We start from the raw sequence: 21,214 nt of genomic DNA, 5'->3' as shown, positions 1-21,214 counted from the left end.
TAATATAATGACATCATCTGTGAATAATGAATGTTTTGTTATTACCTTACTAAGTCCTATGTCTTCTGCATCTTTTTCTTGTGTTACTGTACTTGGTAGAAGCTCTACTAAATATGGAATAAAAGTGGTAATAGTGGGGGAAATCACTGCTGATTTTAAAGGAAATGTTTTTCTGTGGTAATGATGTTTGGTGTAGAGGTAGATAACCTTTATCAGGTTAAGGAAGTTTCCTTCTATGTCTAGACTTATGAGTTGTTAACAGTGTTTCTTCAGCACCTATTGAGATAATCATGGGGTATTTTTAAATCCTTTAATCAGTTAATATGGTGAATTACATTAAGAAACTTCTGATATTAAGCCACCCTGAATTCCTTAGCTCAGTGGTCCCCAACCTCTTTGGCACCAGGGACCACCGGTTTCATGGAAGACAGTTTTTCCATGGACCGGAAGCAGTGGGGGGAGTGGTTTCAGGATGATTCAAGTGCATTACATTTATTGTGCACTTTATTTCTATTATCATTACATTGTAATATATAATGAAATAATTATACAACTGACAATAATGCAGAATCAGTGGGAGCCCTAAGCTTGTTCTCACTTGCCACTCACTGAATAGGGTTTTGTGAGTCTGCAAGCAATTGATTTATTATGGTCTCTGTGCAGTCAAACCTCTCTGCTAATGATAATCTGTATTTGCAGCTGCTCCCCAGTGCTAGCATCACCCCTCAGCTCCACCTCAGATCATCAAACATTAGATTCTCATAAGGAGCAACAACCTAGATCCCTCACATGCGCGGTTCACAGTAGGGTTTGCACTCCTATTAATCTAATGCCACCGCTGATCTGACAGGAGGCAGAGCTCAGGTAGTAATGTGAGTGATGCGGAGCAGCTGTAAATACAGATGAAGCTTTGCTCGCTTACCCGCTGCTCACCTGCTGCTGTGCAGCCCGGTTCCTAACAGGCCACGGACCGGTACCAGCCTGTGGCCCAGGGGTAGGGGACCCCTGCCTTAGTTAAACTCACCTTGGTTATGTGGAATTCTGTTTATACTATTCTTTTTTTAAATTAATTAATTAATTAATTATTTTGTTTATACTATTCTTGATAGATTTGGTGTGCTGATAATTTGGAATATCCGCATTTATGATACTGGCATTTCTTGTACTATACTTACTTAATTTGGGCATCAAGATGATTATTATCCTCATACACTGAGTCAGGGTGTGTTCTCTCTTTCTGAATTCTTTATAAAGATATTTATATAATACTTAAATAATTGCTGGTAATTATGGTTGACTCACTTGTTCTGAGTTCTGGTGTTTTATTTTTGAAAAAAATTTAATTACTGATTAAGTTCTTTTACTCTTTAAAGGACTATTCTTATTTAGTTAGTCAGTTTGGGTTAGAATTTTCTAGGAATTTATCCATTTTGTTTTAAGTATTAAAATTGAGAGCATAACATTGTTTAAAGTATTATTTTTAAAAAATATTTATTTAGGCTGTGCCGGGTCTTAGTTGTGCCATGCGGGATTTTCCTTGCGGCATGTGGAATCTTTTAGTTGCAGCATGCGGACTTCTTAGTTGTGGCATGTGGACTCTTGGTTGTGGCATGCGGGATCTAGTTCTCTGACCAGGGATCAAACCCAGGCCCCCTGCATTGGGAGTGTGGATTCTTACCCACTGGACCACCAGGGAAGTCCCTAAAGTATTATTATTATTATTATTATTATTATTTTTTTTTTTTTTTTTGCGGTATGCGGGCCTCTCACTGTTGTGGCCTCTCCTGTTGCGGAGCACAGGCTCTGGACGCGCAGGCTCAGCGGCCATGGCTCACGGGCCCAGCCGCTCCGCAGCATGTGGGATCTTCCCGGACAGGGGCACGAATCCGTGTCCCCTACATCGGCGGGCGGACTCTCAACCACTGCGCCACCAGGGAAGCCCACATTTTTCATTTTTTTTTTTTTTTTTTTTTTTGCTGTACGCGGGCCTCTCACTGTTGTGGCCTCTCCCGTTGCGGAGCACAGGCTCCGGACGCACAGGCTCAGCGGCCATGGCTCACGGGCCCAGCCGCTCCGCGGCATATGGGATCCTCCCAGACCGGGGCACGAACCCGTATCCCCTGCATCGGCAGGCGGACTCTCAACCACTGCGCCACCAGGGAGGCCCCCACATTTTTCATTTTTAAAGATTCTGTTTGGTTCTCTTTTACTTTTTTGTTTTTTGCAGTACGCGGGCCTCTCACTGTTGTGGCCTCTCCCGTTGCGGAGCACAGGCTCTGGATGCGCAGGCTCAGCGGTCATGGCTCATGGGCCCAGCCGCTCTGCAGCATGTGGGATCTTCCTGGGCCGGGGCACGAAGCCGTGTCCCCTGCATCGGCAGGTGGACTCTCAACCACTGCGCCACCAGGGAAGCCCTGGTTCTCTTTTAAATCTGCCTGATCACTCTAGATCATCTGTCACTCATTTTTAATTGTACTCTTTTATTTCTTTGAACAATTCACATATACTAATTTTATATTCTATACCTAAAATATTAATATCTGAGATCTTTGGGGGGGCTTTATCAGTTGTTTTATTTCTATTGACTTTCATAATTATGGTTTGTTTCCTTGTGTGTTTAGTGATCTTTGATTGTGAACTGATATTTAGTTGATTTTAATCTGGGAATCCTAAGTTCCTTCTGACTTGGTACTACTTTAGCCATTGAATTTATTTCAATTATTGTATTTTTTAATTGTCACAGTTATTTGGTTCTTTTTCACATCTCCTTACTTTTCATTTTTTTAAGCACATCTTTTATTCTTGTAATATCAATATATTAAACATTTAAAAAATATTTATTTATGTATTTATTTGGCTGCACCGGGTCTTAGTTGCAGCATGTGGGATCTTTGTTGCTGCATGCAGGATCTTTAGTTGTGGCATTCTGGAACTTTAGTTGCAGCATGAGAACTCTTAGTTGTGGCATGTGGGATCTAGTTCCCTGGCCAGGGATCAAACCTTGGCCCCCTGTATTGGGAACACAGAGCCTTAGCCACTGCGCCACGAGGGAAGTCCCATTAAACATTAAAATATATTATCTGATGATTCTGGTATCTGAAATCTTTGTAGGTCTTATTCTGATGTCTGTTGTGCCTTGTTTCCTTTGGTGTTTAGCAATTTAAAAAATTATAATCCATTTTCTTTGAAACTTTGGTGAAATTCTTTGAGGTTTTAGATGACATTGGGTTTCTACACAAATTATTGGCATTTGATTCTCTCAGGCACGTAGAGAACATTAACAGTCCAGGAACTACTTAAACTAAATTCTAACCTTGAGGCTTTCTAGTCTACTCAGAGTGATTTGGGGCATATGAGTGGTATTTGTAGTTACATATTTTCTGGGAAAATTTCTTCATTTTTTGTCTTCCATTAAGCAGTTTTCCTAGCAATCCTGGGGGTGGGGTGGGGGTTGAGGATGCTTTTGTTATATATGATTCATTTTTTAGAAAAACTTTATTTACTAATAATTATAGTTAACAGGAAGTTGCAAAGCAAGTACAGTGAGGGTCAGTGTAATCTTTACCCAGTTTCCTATAATGGTTCTATCTGTATTATTGAAGTACAATATCAAAACCAAGAAATTGACATTGGAACAATGTGTGTGTGTGTGTGTATGTGTGTGTGTGTCTCATTCTACACCATTTTATGGCGTATGTAGATTCATGTAATCACCACCACAATCAAGATCCAGAACTATTCAACCATCACAAAGATCTCCATGCTATCTAACCTTCTGACCCCACAGCGATCAGTAATCTCTTCTCCATCTTTATAATTTTGTCCTTTTGTGAATGTTATATAAATGGAATCACACAGTATGTGACCTTTTGAAAACTGCTTCTTTTCACTAAGCATAATGCACTTGTGACCCATCTAAATTGTTGTGTATATCAATAGTGAATTCCTATTAACTGCTTAGTAATGTTTCATATTAAGGATATACTACAGTGTATTTAATCATTCACTTATTGAAGGACGTTTAGGTTTTTCTAGTTTGGGGATATTACAAATAAAGCTTTTATTAACATTTGTGAACAGGTTTTTGTGCAGACTTATGTTTTCATTTCTCTGGGATAAATGCCTAGGAGTGTGATTGCTGGGTTATATCGTAAGTGTATGTATGTTCACATATGTTTTTAAGAAACTGTATCTCTGCTGTTCCGTGGTTACACACTTAGGATTGCTGTGTCTCCTTGGTGGATTTACCCTTATCATTATGTTATGTTCTTCACTGTCCCTGGTAATTTTCTTTGCTCTTAAGTCTACTTTATCTGATATTAATGTAGCCAGTTCTGCTTTCTTTTCCTTTTTTCCCCCTATTCCAGCTTTTCTTTTCTTTCTTTTTTTTTTTTTTTTTTTGCGGTATGTGGGCCTCTCACTGTTGGGGCCCCTCCCGTTGTGGAGCACAGGCTCCAGACGCGCAGGCTCAGCGGCCATGGCTTACAGGCCCAGCTGCTCAGCGGCATGTGGGATCTTCCGGACCGGGGCACGAACCCGTGTCCCCTGCATCGGCAGGCGGACTCTCAACCACTGCGCCACCAGGGAAGCCCTCCAGCTTTTCTTTTGATTAATGTTACCATGGTATGTCTTTTGCCATCCTTTTACTTTCTTTTTTTTTAAAAATGTTTATTTATTTATTTGGTTGTGCCAGGTCTTAGTTGCAGCAGGTGTGCTCCTTAGTTGCGGCTCACCGGCTCCTTAGTTCTGGCATGCGAACTCTTAGTTGTGGCATGCATGTGGGGTCAGTTCCCAGGCCTCCTGCATTGGGAGCACAGAGTCTTAACCACTGTGCCACCAGGGAAGTCCCCCTCCTTTTACTTTCAATCTACCTATATCATATTTGAAATGAACTATGTATATATGAACTACGCAGCTGGGTCTTGAGTCTGACTCAGTTTTAGAGTACAGCCCTGAAGCTCCAGCTTTATGAGTGTTTCCCCACACACACTCAAGCAGGCTTTGTTCTTCAAGCCTCTGAAGGCCTATGAAACCACAGAGATCAATATTCAATGTTACCAATTTGACAAATATCCTCAAGATGAAAGGCAGCTTTTGTGCTCCAGTTATCTAAGTTCCTGTCTTCACACTCAGTCCCTGACCTATGCATTTTCTCTCTTTAATAGTTTTCTGTGGGAAGGTTGGTGTGTGCATGTAATCTGCCATGTTGCTGGAGAGCCAATATAATCCTCAAAACAACTCTCTGATAGGTATTGTTGCTCTCATCTTACAGATCATGAAAATGTATGACATTGTGAGAGATGATATAATATAGTGGAAACATGTGAGTTTTGAGGCAGGCCGACCTAGGCTTGAATTTTTGACTCCTCACTTAGTTAGCTGTGTAACTTTGGGCAATTTATTTAATCTCTTTAAAACTCGGTTTATTCACCCATATTATAATATTTCTTATAGTGTTGTTGGGGGCGTTAAATGAGAAATACATTAAAATGCTTAGTATTTCATTTAGTACCTAGCCCTGAATAAATAGTAGTTGCTCCTATCATCATTGTTCTAACTGTTGTAAAAGATTCAATAACCTGCCCGTGGTAATTCAGCTAGTACATGGCCAGGCTGAGATTCAGACTTAGGTCTGTGATTCTAAAGCCCATGCTCTTATTCCTGCACCATGGCACTTTCCTTATCTTCCTTAGAAAATATTCACAGAGAAAAAAAGAAAAATAATAATTCACAGACTTTTCATACATTTATTTCTATCCTATCTAAATAATCCACAAATATTTAAATGGCTAGGTTTGGTGGAGAATAGAAAAAAAAGAGTCTCAGCACTTGATCTCATATATTGCTAAACAGACTTCAATTCCCTCAGGAGCAGATTGTATTTAATGTAGTACTTAAATATTCAGGCTTTAGAATAAAGAAAAAACTTATATTTGAGTCCCAGCTTCTCAACCTCTAAGATTCACAATTCCTGGTCTGTTAAATGGGAATAATAACATTAACTCCCTAATAGGAATATTGGGAGGATAAGGTAAAATAAAGTAATATATTTAGAGCGGGGCCTAAAACATGGTAAATGCTCCCAAATGGTAGCTGTTGTTATTACCAAAGGCAGAGACTGTTTTCTACATTTTTCATTCCTCCCATTAGTTCAGTCAGTCAACGATTTGTGCCTCTTTGTGCACTAAAGAAAATACATGGCAATCAACCTGTTTGATACTAAACAGTGCACTAAATAAAAAGGATACTAAATTTGATTCCTTATAGCCAGAAGCTTATTATTTAAGATAAGCAAATCTGCTACAGAGCTTGCTTCATCACCTAAGAGTCTCAGAAACTACAGAAATACTTGGAAGCCATCATTCTCTCTGAGAATGTCTAAAGGTTTAAGTATCTTGGCATGTATAAAAAAAGAAGTCTCTATTTCTGCTTTGGAAGATAATTTTCTCTCTCCCACAAGCAAGGAAAAAAACACAGAGAATTAAAAAAGACATTTCCTTTTCACTGGTTTATAAAGACCTCTTGTTCAAACTCATGATATAAAGAGATAAAGACATACATATTCACCCTCTACGAATAATCAGGAAAATCTGTATCAACAAAATTCAGATCATAATTACCTTCTTCTTTTGTTCTTCCCCATCCACTTATAAAACACTTCGTGTTTCGGTTCAGTCTTTGGAAAACACCAAAAGGTAGACAGATAGGCTGAATATAATCATTATATCTCACTGCTTTTTTTAAATGAAAAAGCGCAATATCATTTTCATAAGATTCCACATCGAAGTCTGGATGGATAATGATCGCTTTAACTTTCATCATCTTGGAGTGTGGCTGACGCCCATCTATGTTATTAGTTCCAATCACAGCTCTCCACATTACAGGATCTCTGGAAGAAAGTAAATGTTCTTATCTTAAACAGGTATTTAACTAAGTAAATATTCTTAATCTCCCACTAGTTTTTGTTTTTCTCATGTTAGATTAATAACAAAAAAATTAATCCTACTTTCATGTGACAAAGTCATAGCAAGTAAAAACCTAAATATTGTGATGTAGGAAAAGAGAAAAAGATCAATGGGACAGAAAGTCCCAAACAGATTCAAGTACATGAGAATTTAATATATGGTAGCAATTCTTACCAATGGACAAATGGATGAATTATTCAATAAATGGTATTGGGACAACTAGCTAACTAACAAACTAGTTTGAAAAGTGAAATAGACTTAAATCCCTGAAAATATTAAACACTAAAATAAACTCCAAATGGATTAAATATTTAAACGCACAAACCTTTTAGATAAAGACTTCCTATCTTTTAGAGATACATAAAGTGGTATGTCTGAGATTTCTTTCAAAATAATTGGAGGGGGAGTTGGCAAGAATAAAGATGAAACAAGATCAGCCATGAGTTGATAAACTGAAGCTGCATATTATGCATATGGAAGTTCATTAAACTATTTACTTTTACAAATTTTTGAAATTTTAGAATGAAACATTTGGATATTAAATTAGGATGAGAAGTTTAAAAATTAAACCAGAAAGAAAATAGAGATGAATACATAACATTGTTATGAGAAAGGACTTTATGCATTCCAGTGGACTGTATCTCTGTGAAAACACAATTTTTCCTTTTTGTAATTCTATTTGAGCAAGTTGGAACATTCCACTGGACTATATCTCTGTGAGAAAGGACTTTATAAAGCATGACACTAAATATAAAAGAAGCAGCTAATGGATCTTGACGTCTTTAAAAGCAAAAAGCAAGCAGAAATCAAACCAAACCAAAAAATCTTCTGTAGGTCAAAAATCAACAATTAAAACCCCAAGTGGTTAATACTTACTGCATGTGAAATTTACAAATGCCGAAATTCCTTTCACCCTTCAAATTGGCAGAGTGTGTGTGTGTGTGTTTCATGATTATGCTCAGTGCAGACAAGAGTCAGAGGAACAAAGTTACTCTTATTCACTGAGGAAAATGTAAACAGATAGGCACTCTGGCAGCATGTACCAATAGCCTATAAAAGCTGCATTGATTTTGACACTGCAATTCTACTTCCTAGAATTTATTCCAAGGAAATAGAAGATAATTAGCTATCTTAAAATTGGACTAGGTAACCTCTACAAAGTTTGTAAAAATGTTTATACAGTCCTAGTTCTATTGTGTTTAAAAAGAAATTGTAGCTTAAATGCTTTAAGCTACTTTAAAATAACGATGTTTGGGCTTCCCTGGTGGCGCAGTGGTTGGGAGTTCACCTGCCGATATAGGGGACAGGGGTTTGTGCCCCGGTCTGGGAGGATCCCACATGCCACGGAGCGGCTGGGCCCGTGAGCCATGGCCACTGGGCCTGCGTGTCCGGAGCCTGTGCTCCACAGTGGGAGAGGCCACAACAGTGAGAGGCCCGACTACCGCAAAAAAAAAAAAAAAAAAAAAAAAAAAATTAGATAATGATGTTTCTTTTCCAAATGTATACAATTTATCTTGAATTAAAATTTTTTCCCGTTTTATTGAGAAATAATTGACATACATCACTGTATAAGTTTAACGTGTACTGCATGTTGGTTTGATTTACATATATTGTAAAGCGATTACCACAGTAGGTTTAGTTAACATCCATTATCTCATATAGATACAATAAAAAGGAAAGAAAAAATTTCTGCTTGTGATGAGAACTCTTAGGATCTACTCTCTTAACAATTTTCCTATATCATACAGCAGTGTTAACTATAGTCATCATGTTGTACATTACATTCCTAGTCCTTACTTATAAGAGAAGTTTGTACCATTTGACCACCTTCCTCCAATATCCCCTCCCCCCACATTCTGCCTCTGGTAACCAACCACAAATCTCATCTCCTTCTCTGAATTTGGTGGGGAATTTTTGTTTGTTTATTTTTATTTGATTCTACTTATAACTGAGATCCTGCAGTATTTATTTGTCTTTTTTTGTCTGACTTATTTCACTTAGTATGATGCCTTCACAGTCCATCCTCAATGTCACAAATGGTAGGATTTCCTCATTATTTATGGCTGAATTACACACACACACACACACACACACACCACGTCTTCTTTATCCATTCGTCTATCAGTGGACACTTAGATTATTTCCATGTCTTAGCTGTTGTAAATAATGCTGCTATGAAATGGGGTGCAGGTATCTTTTCAAGTTAGCGTTTTCATTTCTTTTGGATATATTCCCAGAAGAAGAATTGCTGGATCATGTGATAGTACTATTTTTAAGTTTTTGAGGAACCTCCATACTGTTTTCCATAGTGGATATACCAATTTACACACTCCCATCAGCGGTGCACAAGTGTTCCTTTTCCTCCACATCCTTCCCTTGATGGTGGCCATTGTGAGGTGATACTTCATTGCAGTTTTAATTTGCATTTCCCTAATGACTAGTGAGTTGAGCATCTTTTCACGTACCTGTTGGCCATTCATATATCTTCTTTGGAAAAATGTCGATTCAGATCCTTTACCCATTTTTAAAATTGGATTATTTATTTTTTTGCTATTGAGTTGTATGAGTTCTTTATATATTTTGGATATTAATGCCTTATCAAATAGATGATGTGCAAATATTTTTCCCATAGGTTATCTTTTCACTTTGTTCATGTTTTCTTTTTCTGTGTGTTTTTTTTTAGTTTGATGTAGTCCCACTTGTTTTTTTATTTTGTTGCTTGTGCTTTAGGTATGATTTCCAAAAAATCATTACCAAGACCTATGTCAAGGAGGTTTTTTCCCTGTGTTTTCTTCTAGGAGTTTCACGGTTTCAGGTCCTACATTTAAGTCATTACTCCATTTTGAGTTAATTTTTGTTAATGGTGCAAGATAGGGGTCAAGTTTCATTCTTTTGCATGTGAATATCCAATTTTCCCAGCACCATTTATTGAAGAGACTTTCTTTTCTCCACTGAGTATGCTTGGCTGTCTTGTCAATTATTAGTTGACTGTATGTGCTTGGGGTTTTTTTGTGGGCTCTCAATTCTGTTCCAAGGTCTATTTGTTTTTATGCCAGTACCATACTGTTCTAATTACTATAGCTTTATAGTATATTTTGAAATCAGGAAGTGTGATGCCTCTGGTTTTTTTGTTCTTTGGATTCAGGATTTCTTTGGATATTCGGGGTCTTTTTTGATTTCACATAATTTTTAGGGGTGTTTTGTCTATTTCTGCAAAAAGTGCCATTGGAATCTTGATAGGGCTTGCATTGAACCTATAGATGGCTTTTGGTAGTATTGACAGTTGAACAATATTAATTCTTCCAATCCATGAACATACCTTTCCATTTGCTAGTGTCTTCTTTATTCCTAAGTATTTTATTGTTTTTGATGCTGTTGTAAATGTAATCAATTCTTTTATTTCTTTTTCAGAGAATTCATTGTTAGTGTATAGAAATGCTATTGATTTTTGTGTGCTAATTTTGTACCCTGCAACTGAATTCTTTGATTAGTTCTAATGGTTTTTTGGTTGTGTCTTGGGATTTTCGATATATAAAATCATGTCACTTGCAAATAGAAACAATTTTACTTCTTTTCCAGTTCTCATACCTTTTATTTCTTTTACGTGCCTTATTTATTTATTTATTTATTTTTGCGGTACGCGGGCCTCTCACTGTTGTGACCTCTCCCGTTGCAGAGCACAGGCTCCGGACATGCAGGCTCAGCGGCCATGGCTCATGGGCCCAGCCGCTCCGCGGCATGTGGGATCTTCCCGGACTGGGGCACAAACCCGTGTCCCCTGCATCGGCAGGCAGGCTCCCAACCACTGCGCCACCAGGGAAGCCCTACTTGCCTTATTTTTTTTTAAAAAATTATTTATTTATTTATTTTGGCTGTGCCAGGTCTTAGTTGTGGCATGTGGGATCTTTAGTTGTGACATGTGGGCTCTTAGTTGCAGCATGCCTGTGGGATCTAGTCCCCTGACCAGGGATCGAACCCAGGCCCCCTGCATTGGGAGTGTGGAGTCTTACCCACTGGACCACCAGAGAAGTCCCTCTTTTACTTACCTTATTGCTCTAGCTAGGACTTCCAGTACTATGTTGAATGGGAGTGTGAGAGTGGGCAGCCTAGTCTTGTTCCTGATCTTAAGAGGAAAAGCTTGCAACCTTTCAGCATTGAGTATGATGTTAGCTGTGGGCCTGTCATGTATGGTCTTTCTTATGTTGAGATATGTTCCTTCTATGCCTAATTTCCTAAGTATTTTATCATGAATGGATGTTGAATTTTGTCAAATGCTTTTTCTGTGGCTATTTAGATGATCATATGATTCTTTTCTTTCATTCTATTAATGTAATGTATCACATTGATTGATTTGCACATGTTGAACTATCCTTGCATCCCAGGGATAAATCCCACTTGATCATGGTGAACAATGCATCCTTTTAATGAGCTGCTGAGTTTGGTTTGCTAGTGTTTTGTTGATAATGCTGCATATATATTCATCAAGGATATTGTTCTGTAGTTTTCTTTTCTAGTAGTGTCCTTATCTGTCTTTGGTATTGGTAATGCTGGACCTCGTAAAATGAGTTTTGGGAGGTTCCTTCCTCTTCAGTTTTTTGGAAGACTTTGAGAAGGATTGGTGTTAATTCTTCTTTAAACATTTGATAAAATTCACCAATGAAGCCATCTGGTCCTGGGGTTTTCTTCTATGGGAAATTTTTGATTACTGACTCAATCTCCTTACTATAATTGATCTATTCAGATTTTTTGTTTCTTTCTGATTCAGTCTTGGTAGGTTGTATGTTTCTAAGATTTTTTTCATTACTTCTAGGTTATCCAGTTTGTTGGCATCTAGTTGTTTATAGTAGCCTCTTATGACCCTTTGTATCTCTGTGGTATAAGTTGTAATGTCTCCTTTTTCATTTATAAGTTTGTTGATTTGGGTCCTCCCTCTTTTTTTCATTGGTAAAGCTAGCTAAGGGTTTCTCAGTTTTGTCTATCTTTTCAAAGAACCAACTGTTATTTCGGTTAATCTTTTATTTTTAATTATTATTTTATTTATTTTTGGCTGCATTGGGTCTTCGTTGCTGCATGCGGGCTTTCTCTAGTTGTGGCGAGCGGGGGCTACTCTTCATTGCAGTGCACAGGCTTCTCATTGCAGTGGCTTCTCTTGTTGTGGAGCACGGGTTGTAGGCACACAGACTTCAGTAGTTGCAGCACGCGGGCTCAGTAGTTGTGGCACGCAGGCCCTGGAGCATGCAAGCTTCAGTAGTTGTAGCGTATGGGCTCAGTAGTTGCAGTGCACAGGCTCTAGGTGTGTGTGGGCTCAGTAGTTGTGGCGCACAGGCTTAGTTGCTCCGTGGCATGTGGAATTTTCCCAGACCAGGGATCGAGCCCATGTCCCCTGCATTCGCAGGTGGATTCTCAACGACTGCGCCACCAGGGAAGTCCCTGGTTAATCTTTTATATTGTTTTTTGTTATCTATTTAATTTATTATTGCTCTAATCTTTATTATTTCCTTCCTTCTAATTTTAGGGTCATCTTTTTCTAGTTCTTTAAGGTGTAGAGGTAGGTTGTTTATTTGGGATCGTCTTGCTTCTTTTTTTCTTTTTCTTTTTTTTTTTTGTGGTACGTGGGCCTCTCACTGTTGTGGCCTCTCCCATTGCGGAGCACAGGCTCTGGATGCGCAGGCTCAGCAGCCATGGCTCACGGGCCCAGCCGCTCCGCAGCATGTGGGATCTTCCCGGACCGGGGCACGAACCCGTGTCCCCTGCACCAGCAGGTGGACTCTCAACCACTGCGCCACCAGGGAAGCCCTGTCTTGCTTCTTAATGTATGCATTTATTGCTCTGAACTTCCCTCTTAAAACTGCTTTTGCTGCATAAGTTGTGTTTCCATTTTTGTCTCAAGATACTTTTTAATTTCTTCTTTGATCCACTGGTATTTTTTTTTTAGGAGAGAGTGTTGTTTAATTTCCATGTAGTCATGAATTTTCCAGTTTTCCTCTTTTATTGATTTCCACTTTCATGCCATTGTGGTCAGAGAAGATCCTTGGTATGGTTTCAATCTTCTTGAAGTTGCTAAGACTTGTTTTGTGGCCTAACATATGGTCTGTCCTCGAAAATGTTCTATGTGCACTTGAGAAGTAATCTGCTGCTGTTGGTTGGAATGTTCTGCGTATGTCTGTTAAGTCCATCTTGGTCTATAGTGTTATTTAAATCTGCTATTTCCTTATTGATTCTCTATCTGGATGATCTGTCCATTGTTGAGAGTTGGATATTAAAGTCCCCAACTATTATCAAATTGCTGTTTATTTCTCCCTTTAACTCTGTTAGTTTTTGCTTTATATATCTAGGTGCTCCAATGTTGGATGCATAAATATTTACAATTGTTATATCTTCTTGATGGATTGACCCCTTTATCATTGTGTGGTGACCTTTTTTTGTTTCTTTTTACCATTTACATTCACTGTCTGTTTTGTCTAATATAAGTACAACTACCCTTGATTTTTTGGGGTAACCATTTGCTTGAATGTCTTTTTCCATCCCTTCACTCTCAGTCTATGTGTGCCTTTAAAGCTAAAGTGAGTCCCTCGTAGGCAGCATATTGTTGGACAAAGACTTTCCTGAACAAACAAAAGCTGAGAGAGTTCATTACCACTAGACTAGCCTTACAAGAAATGCTAACTAAAGGAAGTTTTTTGACTGAAAGTAAAAGGACACTAATTAACATCATAAAGACATTAAAAGGTAGTGCAAAACTCACTGGTAATGGTAAACATATAGCCAAACTTAGATTCTGTAATTTGGTAATAGTGGTGCATAATTTACTTACAACTTTAAAAGTTAAAGGAATTAAAATAGTAAAAATAACTATAACAACACTAATCTATTAGTTACATAATATAAAAAAATATGTAAATCATAACAGCAATAACCTAAAATGTGAGGTGGAGGAGAAGCAAAAGTGTAAAGTTTAGGAATTCTATTGAAGTTAAGGTGCTAACAGCTTAAAATAGCATGTTATAGGGGCTTCTCTGGTGGCACAGTGGTTGAGAGTCTGCCTGCCGATGCAGGGGACACGGGTTCATGCCCCGGTCCGGGAAGATCCCACATGCTGCGGAGTGGCTGGGCCCGTGAGACATGGCCGCTGAGCCTGCGCATCCGGAGCCTGTGCTCCGCAACGGGAGAGGCCACAACAGTGAGAGGCCCGTGTACCGCAAAAAAAAAAAAAAAATTAGTGTGTTATAATTTTAAGATAGTTTATGTAAGCTTCTTGATAACCTCAAGGTAAAAACCTGTAGCAATTACACAAAAGGACTTGATAAAGAAGTCAAAGCATACTGATACCAAAAGACATCAAAACACAAAAAAGACAGCAGGCTAAGAAACAGGGAACAGTGGATCTACAAAACAACCAGAAAACAATTAATAAATGGTGATAGTAAGTCCTTACCTAGCAATAATCACTTTAAATGTAAACAGATTAAATTCTCCAATCAAAAGACATAGAATGGCTAAATCAACTTATTTTACTTACCTATTTCAATTTATATTCAGACTGTTAAGATTAAAAAACAGGTTATATGCACTGAAAAGTACAAAACATTGCTGAAAGAAATTAAAGAAGACAAATAAATGGAAAGACATCGCTTGTTCATGTATTGGAAGACTTAATATTGTTAAAATGACAGTACTACCCAGAATGATCTATAGATTCAATGAAATACCTATAAAAATCCCAGTGATGCTTTTGCAGAAATAAAAAACCCATCCTAAGATTCATATGGAATATCAGAAGACCCCAAATAGCCAAAATAATCTTGAAAAAGAAGAATAAAGTTGGAGGACCATACTTCCTGATTTCAAAACTTACTGAAAAGCTACAATAACTGAAACAGTGTGGTACTAGCATAAGGGCAGATATATATACCAATGGAAAAGAATAGAAAGCCCAGAAATACACCCTTGCATATGTGGCCAATTGATTTTCAACAAGAGTGCCAAGATAATTCAGTGGAGAAAGGAAAGGCTTTTCAACAAATGGTGCTGGGAAAATTAGATATCTACATACAAAAGAATGAAATTGGACCCTTACACCATATGCAAAAGTTAACTCAAAATAGAACAAAGACCAAAATATAAGAATAAAGCTATAAAACCCTTAGAAGAAAACACAGAAGAAAAGCTTCATGATACTGGATTTGGCAGTGATTCTTGGATATGACACCAAAAGCACAGGCAACAAAAGAAAAAAATAGATAAATTGGACTTGATCAAAATTAAAAACTTGTGCATCAAAGGACACTTTCAAGAGAGTGAAAAGACAACCCACAGAATTGAAGAAAATATTTGTATATCGTATATTTGACAAGGGATTAATACCTAGGATATATAAAGCACTCCTACAGCTCAACATCCACAAAAAACCCAGACAGCAGAGTTCAAAAATGGGCATAGGACTTGAATAGACGTTTCTCCATAGAAGAAATACAGGACTGCCCCGTTGGTCCAGTGGTTAAGAATCCATGCTTCCACTGCATGGGGCATGGGTTCAATCCCTTGCCCAGGAGCTAAGATCCTGCATGCCACATGGTGTGGCCAAAAATAAAATAAACCTTAAAAAAAAAGAAGAAGAAATACAAATGGCCAGAAATCGCATGGAAAGATGCTCAACATCACTAATCATTAGGGAAATGTGACTCAAAACCACAATGAGGGACTTCCCTGGTGGCCCAGTGGTTAAGAATCCACCTGCCAGTGCAGGGGACACGGGTCTGAGCCCTGGTCCGGGAAGATCCCACATGCCGTGGAGCACCTAAGACCATGCGCCACAACTACTGAGCCTGTGCTGTAGAGCCTGTGAGCCACAACTACTGATCCTGTGCTCTAGAGCCTGCGAGCCACAACTACTGAGCCCGCTTACCTAGAGCCCGTGCTCCACAACAAGAGAAGCCATCGCAATGAGAAGCCCACGCATTGCAACTAAGAGTAGCCCCTGCTCACTGCAACTAGAGAAAGCCTGCGTGCAGCAACGAAGACCCAGCACGGGCAAAAATAATTAATTAATTAATTTTAAAAAATGACTATCAACTGTTCTAAGTGTTATTATGGCATGCTAAATCTGGAAGTGGTCAAAATCAGGTATAAAGTTTAGATTAAATTCCCATCTTATTAAAAAAAAATCTTCCCTCAATTCTATCCCTTCTCTGTTTTCTCAGATAACAGCCTCACCAACAGTTCCATTACCTTGACAGCTGACTCTCTCTGTGCAGTATCTCTTAAATTTGCTTCTTTTTGTCCCCCAATACTCCCCACTGATGAGAAGTAGATTCAGAATATCAGTCTCCATATCCCTAGTTCACTACTTACACTATTACTATAGTAACTATCTGAATGAGTGTGAAGTGGTATCTCATTGTGGTTTTATCAAAGTTTATCTTCATTACTTTTGTTCCTTAATTGCTGACAGGTCCATGAAGCTCCCTGTGCTAGCAGGGGCCTGAGGACTTATTAACCACCTGAAAGCCTTCAGGGCTGCCGAGACTCTTCCCTAGAGGAAAGAGTTTAAAAGTTCATGTTTGGACTTGTTGGGAATGTGACTCCAATATATACGTATAGTAGGGAGCTGGAAATACGACTCAGCTGGAGAGACTTGGGAGTTGCCAGGACATGATGACTCCTAAAACAGAAGTAGATGAGACATCTCTAGGGAAGAGTACAGACGATAAGGCAAGAGGATAGAAGGTGGAACTCTTGAAAATACTGCCATTTAAAAGAAGACAAAGACGCAAGGAATAAGGAAAAAAAATTTTTAAGGTAGAGAATAGTGGTGTCTTAAAAATCAAGAAAAGAGATAGGAGGGAATTCCCTGGCAGTCCAGTGGCTAGGAATCCGAGCTTTCACTGCTGAGGGCCCGGGTTCAGTCCCTGGTTGGCGAACTAAGATCCCACGAGCCATGTGGCATGGCCAAAAAAAAAGAGGTAGAACAGCAGTCAACTTTGCCAAGTGTTATACAGATGAAATAGGATGGGGATTGAGTAGAGGTCATTGGATTTGGCATAGAGGTGGGTCTTTAATAGTGTGTTCTAGCTACAAAAATCAGACTGCAATTGGGATTTTATGAGTCAATGCAGGTGAAGCAAAAGGGAGTCTTTCTTTCAAGGAGTCTAGAAGTGAAAGGAAGAACAGAAACAGGTAGGGTTTGTTTGTTTGCTAAATAACGATGAGGTGACCTAAACATGTTTGAAGGCTGTAGGGAAGAAGCAAGAGGAAAATATTGAAAAATACTAAAGAGACAATGAGGTGTAGTGAAACAGCTATAGATTTGAGACTAGGTTTAAATCAATAGGTTGCCACTTTACAGCGATGTGATCTTGGGAAAATTACCGAATATCTCTGATCTCTGACTCCTCAGGTGTGAAGTGGAGATAACAGCTATCTCAGAGGGCTTTTTAAAAATATAGAGTTATATGTAACATTCTTAAACAGTACCTAATCTCAGAGCGGGTCCTTCATGTTATAAGAAGGAATAAGGGATAACTAATGGTGCAAGGTTTAGGAAATGAGGGGGAACAGGAATAGAAGTAGCAGAGTCTTCTGAAACAGGAGGTACTCCTGAAAAATACAGACTATGCCTCAGTAATGTCGACTTCCTCAGCACCTAGCCCAGTCCCTAGTATATAATATACATTTAGTAAATGTTTGTTGAGTAAAGGGGTAAAAATATCAATAAGATTTAGCCTTGAGAACTGTTAAGTGGAATATTAGTATTATCTTCATATGCTTGGAAGAGTAATGAGGTTTAATATATATGGCTTCAGAAGGCAGAATGAAAATCAAGACACTTAGTTCAACATAAGGAAAGGCTTTCTAAGAAATAAAGCACAAAATTTAAATGAAATTCTTTCCGAGGTGGCAGTTCATCATCACAAGAGGTGTTTCAAGTAGAGAGCCAAATGATATAGTTATGGTTATGTGTGTGGATTTTCAATATGACACACCTGGATTTGATCTCTGATTTCACTGCTTTCTAGTCAGGGTCTCCCTACAGCAAAGAGTGGTTGTGAAGAGTAGTGGAAATTGTGTCTGAAAAAATGCCTGACTCAATGCATTAAAGCAATAATTATTTCAGACTAGAGAACCCTTTACTTCAATATTTTAAGAAGGATTCATATACAGGACAGAGAATTGAACCACACCTTTAAAATACCTCTTTGAACTCTAAGATTTTATGACAATATAACAAAGCTATATTATTTGACCAAGGTGGTATATCTAGTAGGTTCTGGAATCTTACTTAAAGCCACTGCACCACAAAGTGTCAGAGGAGGACTAGGATACAGGTCGCCCCTCTCCAAATGCATTGTTCTCCCCACCGTGTCAAAGGAACAGACTAGTAAAGGCACAATATCAGGACTTAATAGGTGAGAAGAGCTTTTCCAAGAATCTTCAAACCATACCAAGCAGGCTTTTCCTTCCTTGGTTTAAGGTTTGAAAGCTGTTGAAAAGCAGTTTTTATTTAAAGACAGCATTTTAGAAAAGAGTTGTAAAACACCCACACCTGAAAGACCAGAATTGATTTCTAACTCTGAAGCTTTTTTCTACATCTTTTTCTATAACCTTGGGTTTACCTTAATAGCTTCCCATTTTTCTGATCTCTGTTCTTCAAGAGGCCAATTTATGGAACTGAAATGCATGTTTTAAAAATGTGGTAAACAGATTAAAAGATTAAAACCTTAAGAACCCCATCAGGCCAGTTACCCTCAGTTGAATTTTGAAGTTGTTGTTAGTTTTTCTTAGAGACTTTTCATTCTTCTCCGAGATAGCTCATAAAAATTAGAGACTAAAGAGAGACTGTATGACAGGTACCACGGTTTTCCACAGTATTTATCTTAGAGCTTCATTTTAAATGTTAGGAGGGTCATAAAGTTCTATTACAACTGTAGTAAATCTGTTTCTCTAAGACTGACATCATCCATAGACTCAATAAGTATTTATTGTCTCCTATAAAGTAGGCCAACTCCTGTATTAGTACCAGAAATACAAAATAAAACATGTAGTCCTTGTCTTCATGGACTTGTCTCACCATGATCTAATGGTGAGAAAGACAAATACATGATTACAATATAATAATTTTTAAAGCTAAAAGAAAAGCTATTTATTATTTAAAGCAAGGTCCAACAAACTACAACCCACAGGGCAAATCTGGCCTGTCTCCTATTTTTATATTTTTATATAGCCCATAAACAAAGAATGTTTTTTACACTTTTAAATGGTTGGGGAAAACCCAAAATGACAAAATAGGATTTTGTTCAAATTTCAGTGTTCATAAATAGTTTGATTGGATCACAGCACACTCATTCAATGATGTATCATCTATGACCACTTTGGTTCTACTGTGACAGGGTTGAGTATGGCCTGCAAAGCCTAAAATATTTACTGTCTTTACAGAAAATGTTTGTTGACCTCTGACTTAAAGGACTTATTTCAACAAATATTCAGTGTACTATTCAGTATAAGGCATTATGGCTACTTGGAAACATATCACTTAACTGAACATGGCTGAAGTCAAATGGTCCTCTGCCACTTCAAAATATCCCCCAAGAGAATAAAATAAGAGTTCTGTTCTGAATACATACCTAGTGTCCTTAGTGCAGTGGGCAGCCGTGAGGACCCATCTATGTTTCACTAAGCTTCCCGCACATACATGAGCAAGATATCTGCCAGATTGAATCTGTAGGCTAACTAGCCATGGCCATGCACCAATTTGAGCTTCTGTGCCCCCTACAATGCGAGACCCCTTGAACGTATTTGCAAGTGGTGCTGTTCCACAATCTAAAAATAAAAATGATATATTATTTGGACTGAATATATTATTATATGTATTACTGTATAATCTTAATAATATATAATTCAAATATAATATTTGAAATTCCTATTTAAAAATCTCATAAAGCAAGCTGGATACCTAAGCCATGCCCATATTTTGAAAAAAAATCTTAGAGAGTTAAGACAAACATGGCTTAATTGCTTACTTACAAATAGAAAGACATTAAATCAGCACAATTCATCGATTTTAAAACTCTTCTCCTGAGAAGTACAACAATGAGGTAAGCTTCTCTGGCCAGGTATCACATTCTTCCCTGTGTGAAACGGCCACTAAAAGAGCCTGGGACTGGTCAACCAAGAACTACAAGTTCTAATACTTGCCATTTAACCTGTTGGGTTAATTCTTCTTAACTGTAGTATGAAAAAGTCACCTAACAGCCCTTTCATCTTTGACTTCCAATGAATTATTAGTCAGTAGAATGGGAAGGACAAACCGCAGAATGTGTTGAGGCGCACATACAGACTCAGCAGTGTCTGGCACTTTTACTATTAGTACCACGACTACAGTCATTAAAATCGGACTGCTTGGATCCGTAAAGTGTTAGTTAAAGGCAGTTGGAAAAACAGAAAAGGAGGGCCCCAAATTCAAATACTACTTAAGTGGGAAAAAGGCAAGGACGACTGTCCAAAGAGAAGAACGAACAGATACTGCCCTTTGCGTTCAACCCTTCCTCTTCTGGGGCCTGGTGCTCTTTCTGCGCCCTGGGCCTCCCACTCCTGGCCTCAGGCCACCTCCGACCTCCGGCCTGTTCCCGCGAGGAGCCGCGCCCACTCCTTTCGGAGAGTGGGTAGTGTTCTGAGCATATGAGAGCGCCCCCCAGAAACAACAGAGCAGCGCTCAGGAGCCGCAGCCCCATGTCGGAACTCCTGGTGGGCAAGATAGCGGCAGGCATTTCCTGCCCGCTCCCCCCGCCCCCGCCCCCGCCCCCTACCCCCACCCCCACCCCCACCCCGCGAGCCTGTGGGCCCTCGGCCTGAGCAGCCTGGCAGAGGAGGTGGGCGAAGTGGGAGATGCGGGAGCTGTGCGGCTAGCTAGGTGCGGGGGGCGGGGTGGGGGGGCGACGCCACGCAAGCGAAGTAGGCGAGGGGTTTTGATGGGGGCTGAGGGCTGTGAGGCTGCGGAAATGCCCGGATGAGTCAAGGCCTCAGCCGGTGTTCTAGTTACGCGACCAATGAAATGTCTCGCCCTCAGCCAGGATCTGGCGAGACCTTCCTGAGCCAGATATACACGCTTAGATGGTACAGTAGGACTGCTGTGGTGAGAGGTGAGCTGTTGGAACCTCTGGAGCGGCTCAGACTTCAAGGCCAGGAAGGCTTCCCGAAGTAAGAGCACCTAAACTGAAGTGGGAAAGCTGGGGAAGGGAGACGTAAAGCAGAAG

The 21,214-nt window shown here is 39.1% G+C and overlaps 1 protein-coding gene across 1 annotated transcript in view; it reads right to left on the bottom strand.

Annotated features, from left to right (window-relative positions):
• TMPRSS12 (transmembrane serine protease 12) overlaps positions 1-20,692 on the bottom strand; it is a gene marked incomplete at both ends in the record, with an annotated part of 29,588 nt that extends 8,896 nt beyond the window's left edge. Inside the window, 3 exons of the mRNA XM_082635974.1 lie at positions 6,621-6,889; positions 19,586-19,781; positions 20,485-20,692. Coding sequence (XP_082492100.1) covers positions 6,621-6,889; positions 19,586-19,781; positions 20,485-20,692 — 673 coding nt within the window. The remainder of the gene's footprint in view (positions 1-6,620; positions 6,890-19,585; positions 19,782-20,484) is intronic.
• Positions 20,693-21,214: the final 522 nt, after the last annotated feature.

Source organism: Mesoplodon mirus, assembly GCF_964341445.2.
Source record: "Mesoplodon mirus genome assembly, chromosome: 11".
NCBI lineage: Eukaryota > Metazoa > Chordata > Mammalia > Artiodactyla > Ziphiidae > Mesoplodon > Mesoplodon mirus.
The sequence above is the reverse complement of the archived record's forward strand: the minus strand, read 5'-3'. Positions and strand labels throughout refer to the sequence as shown.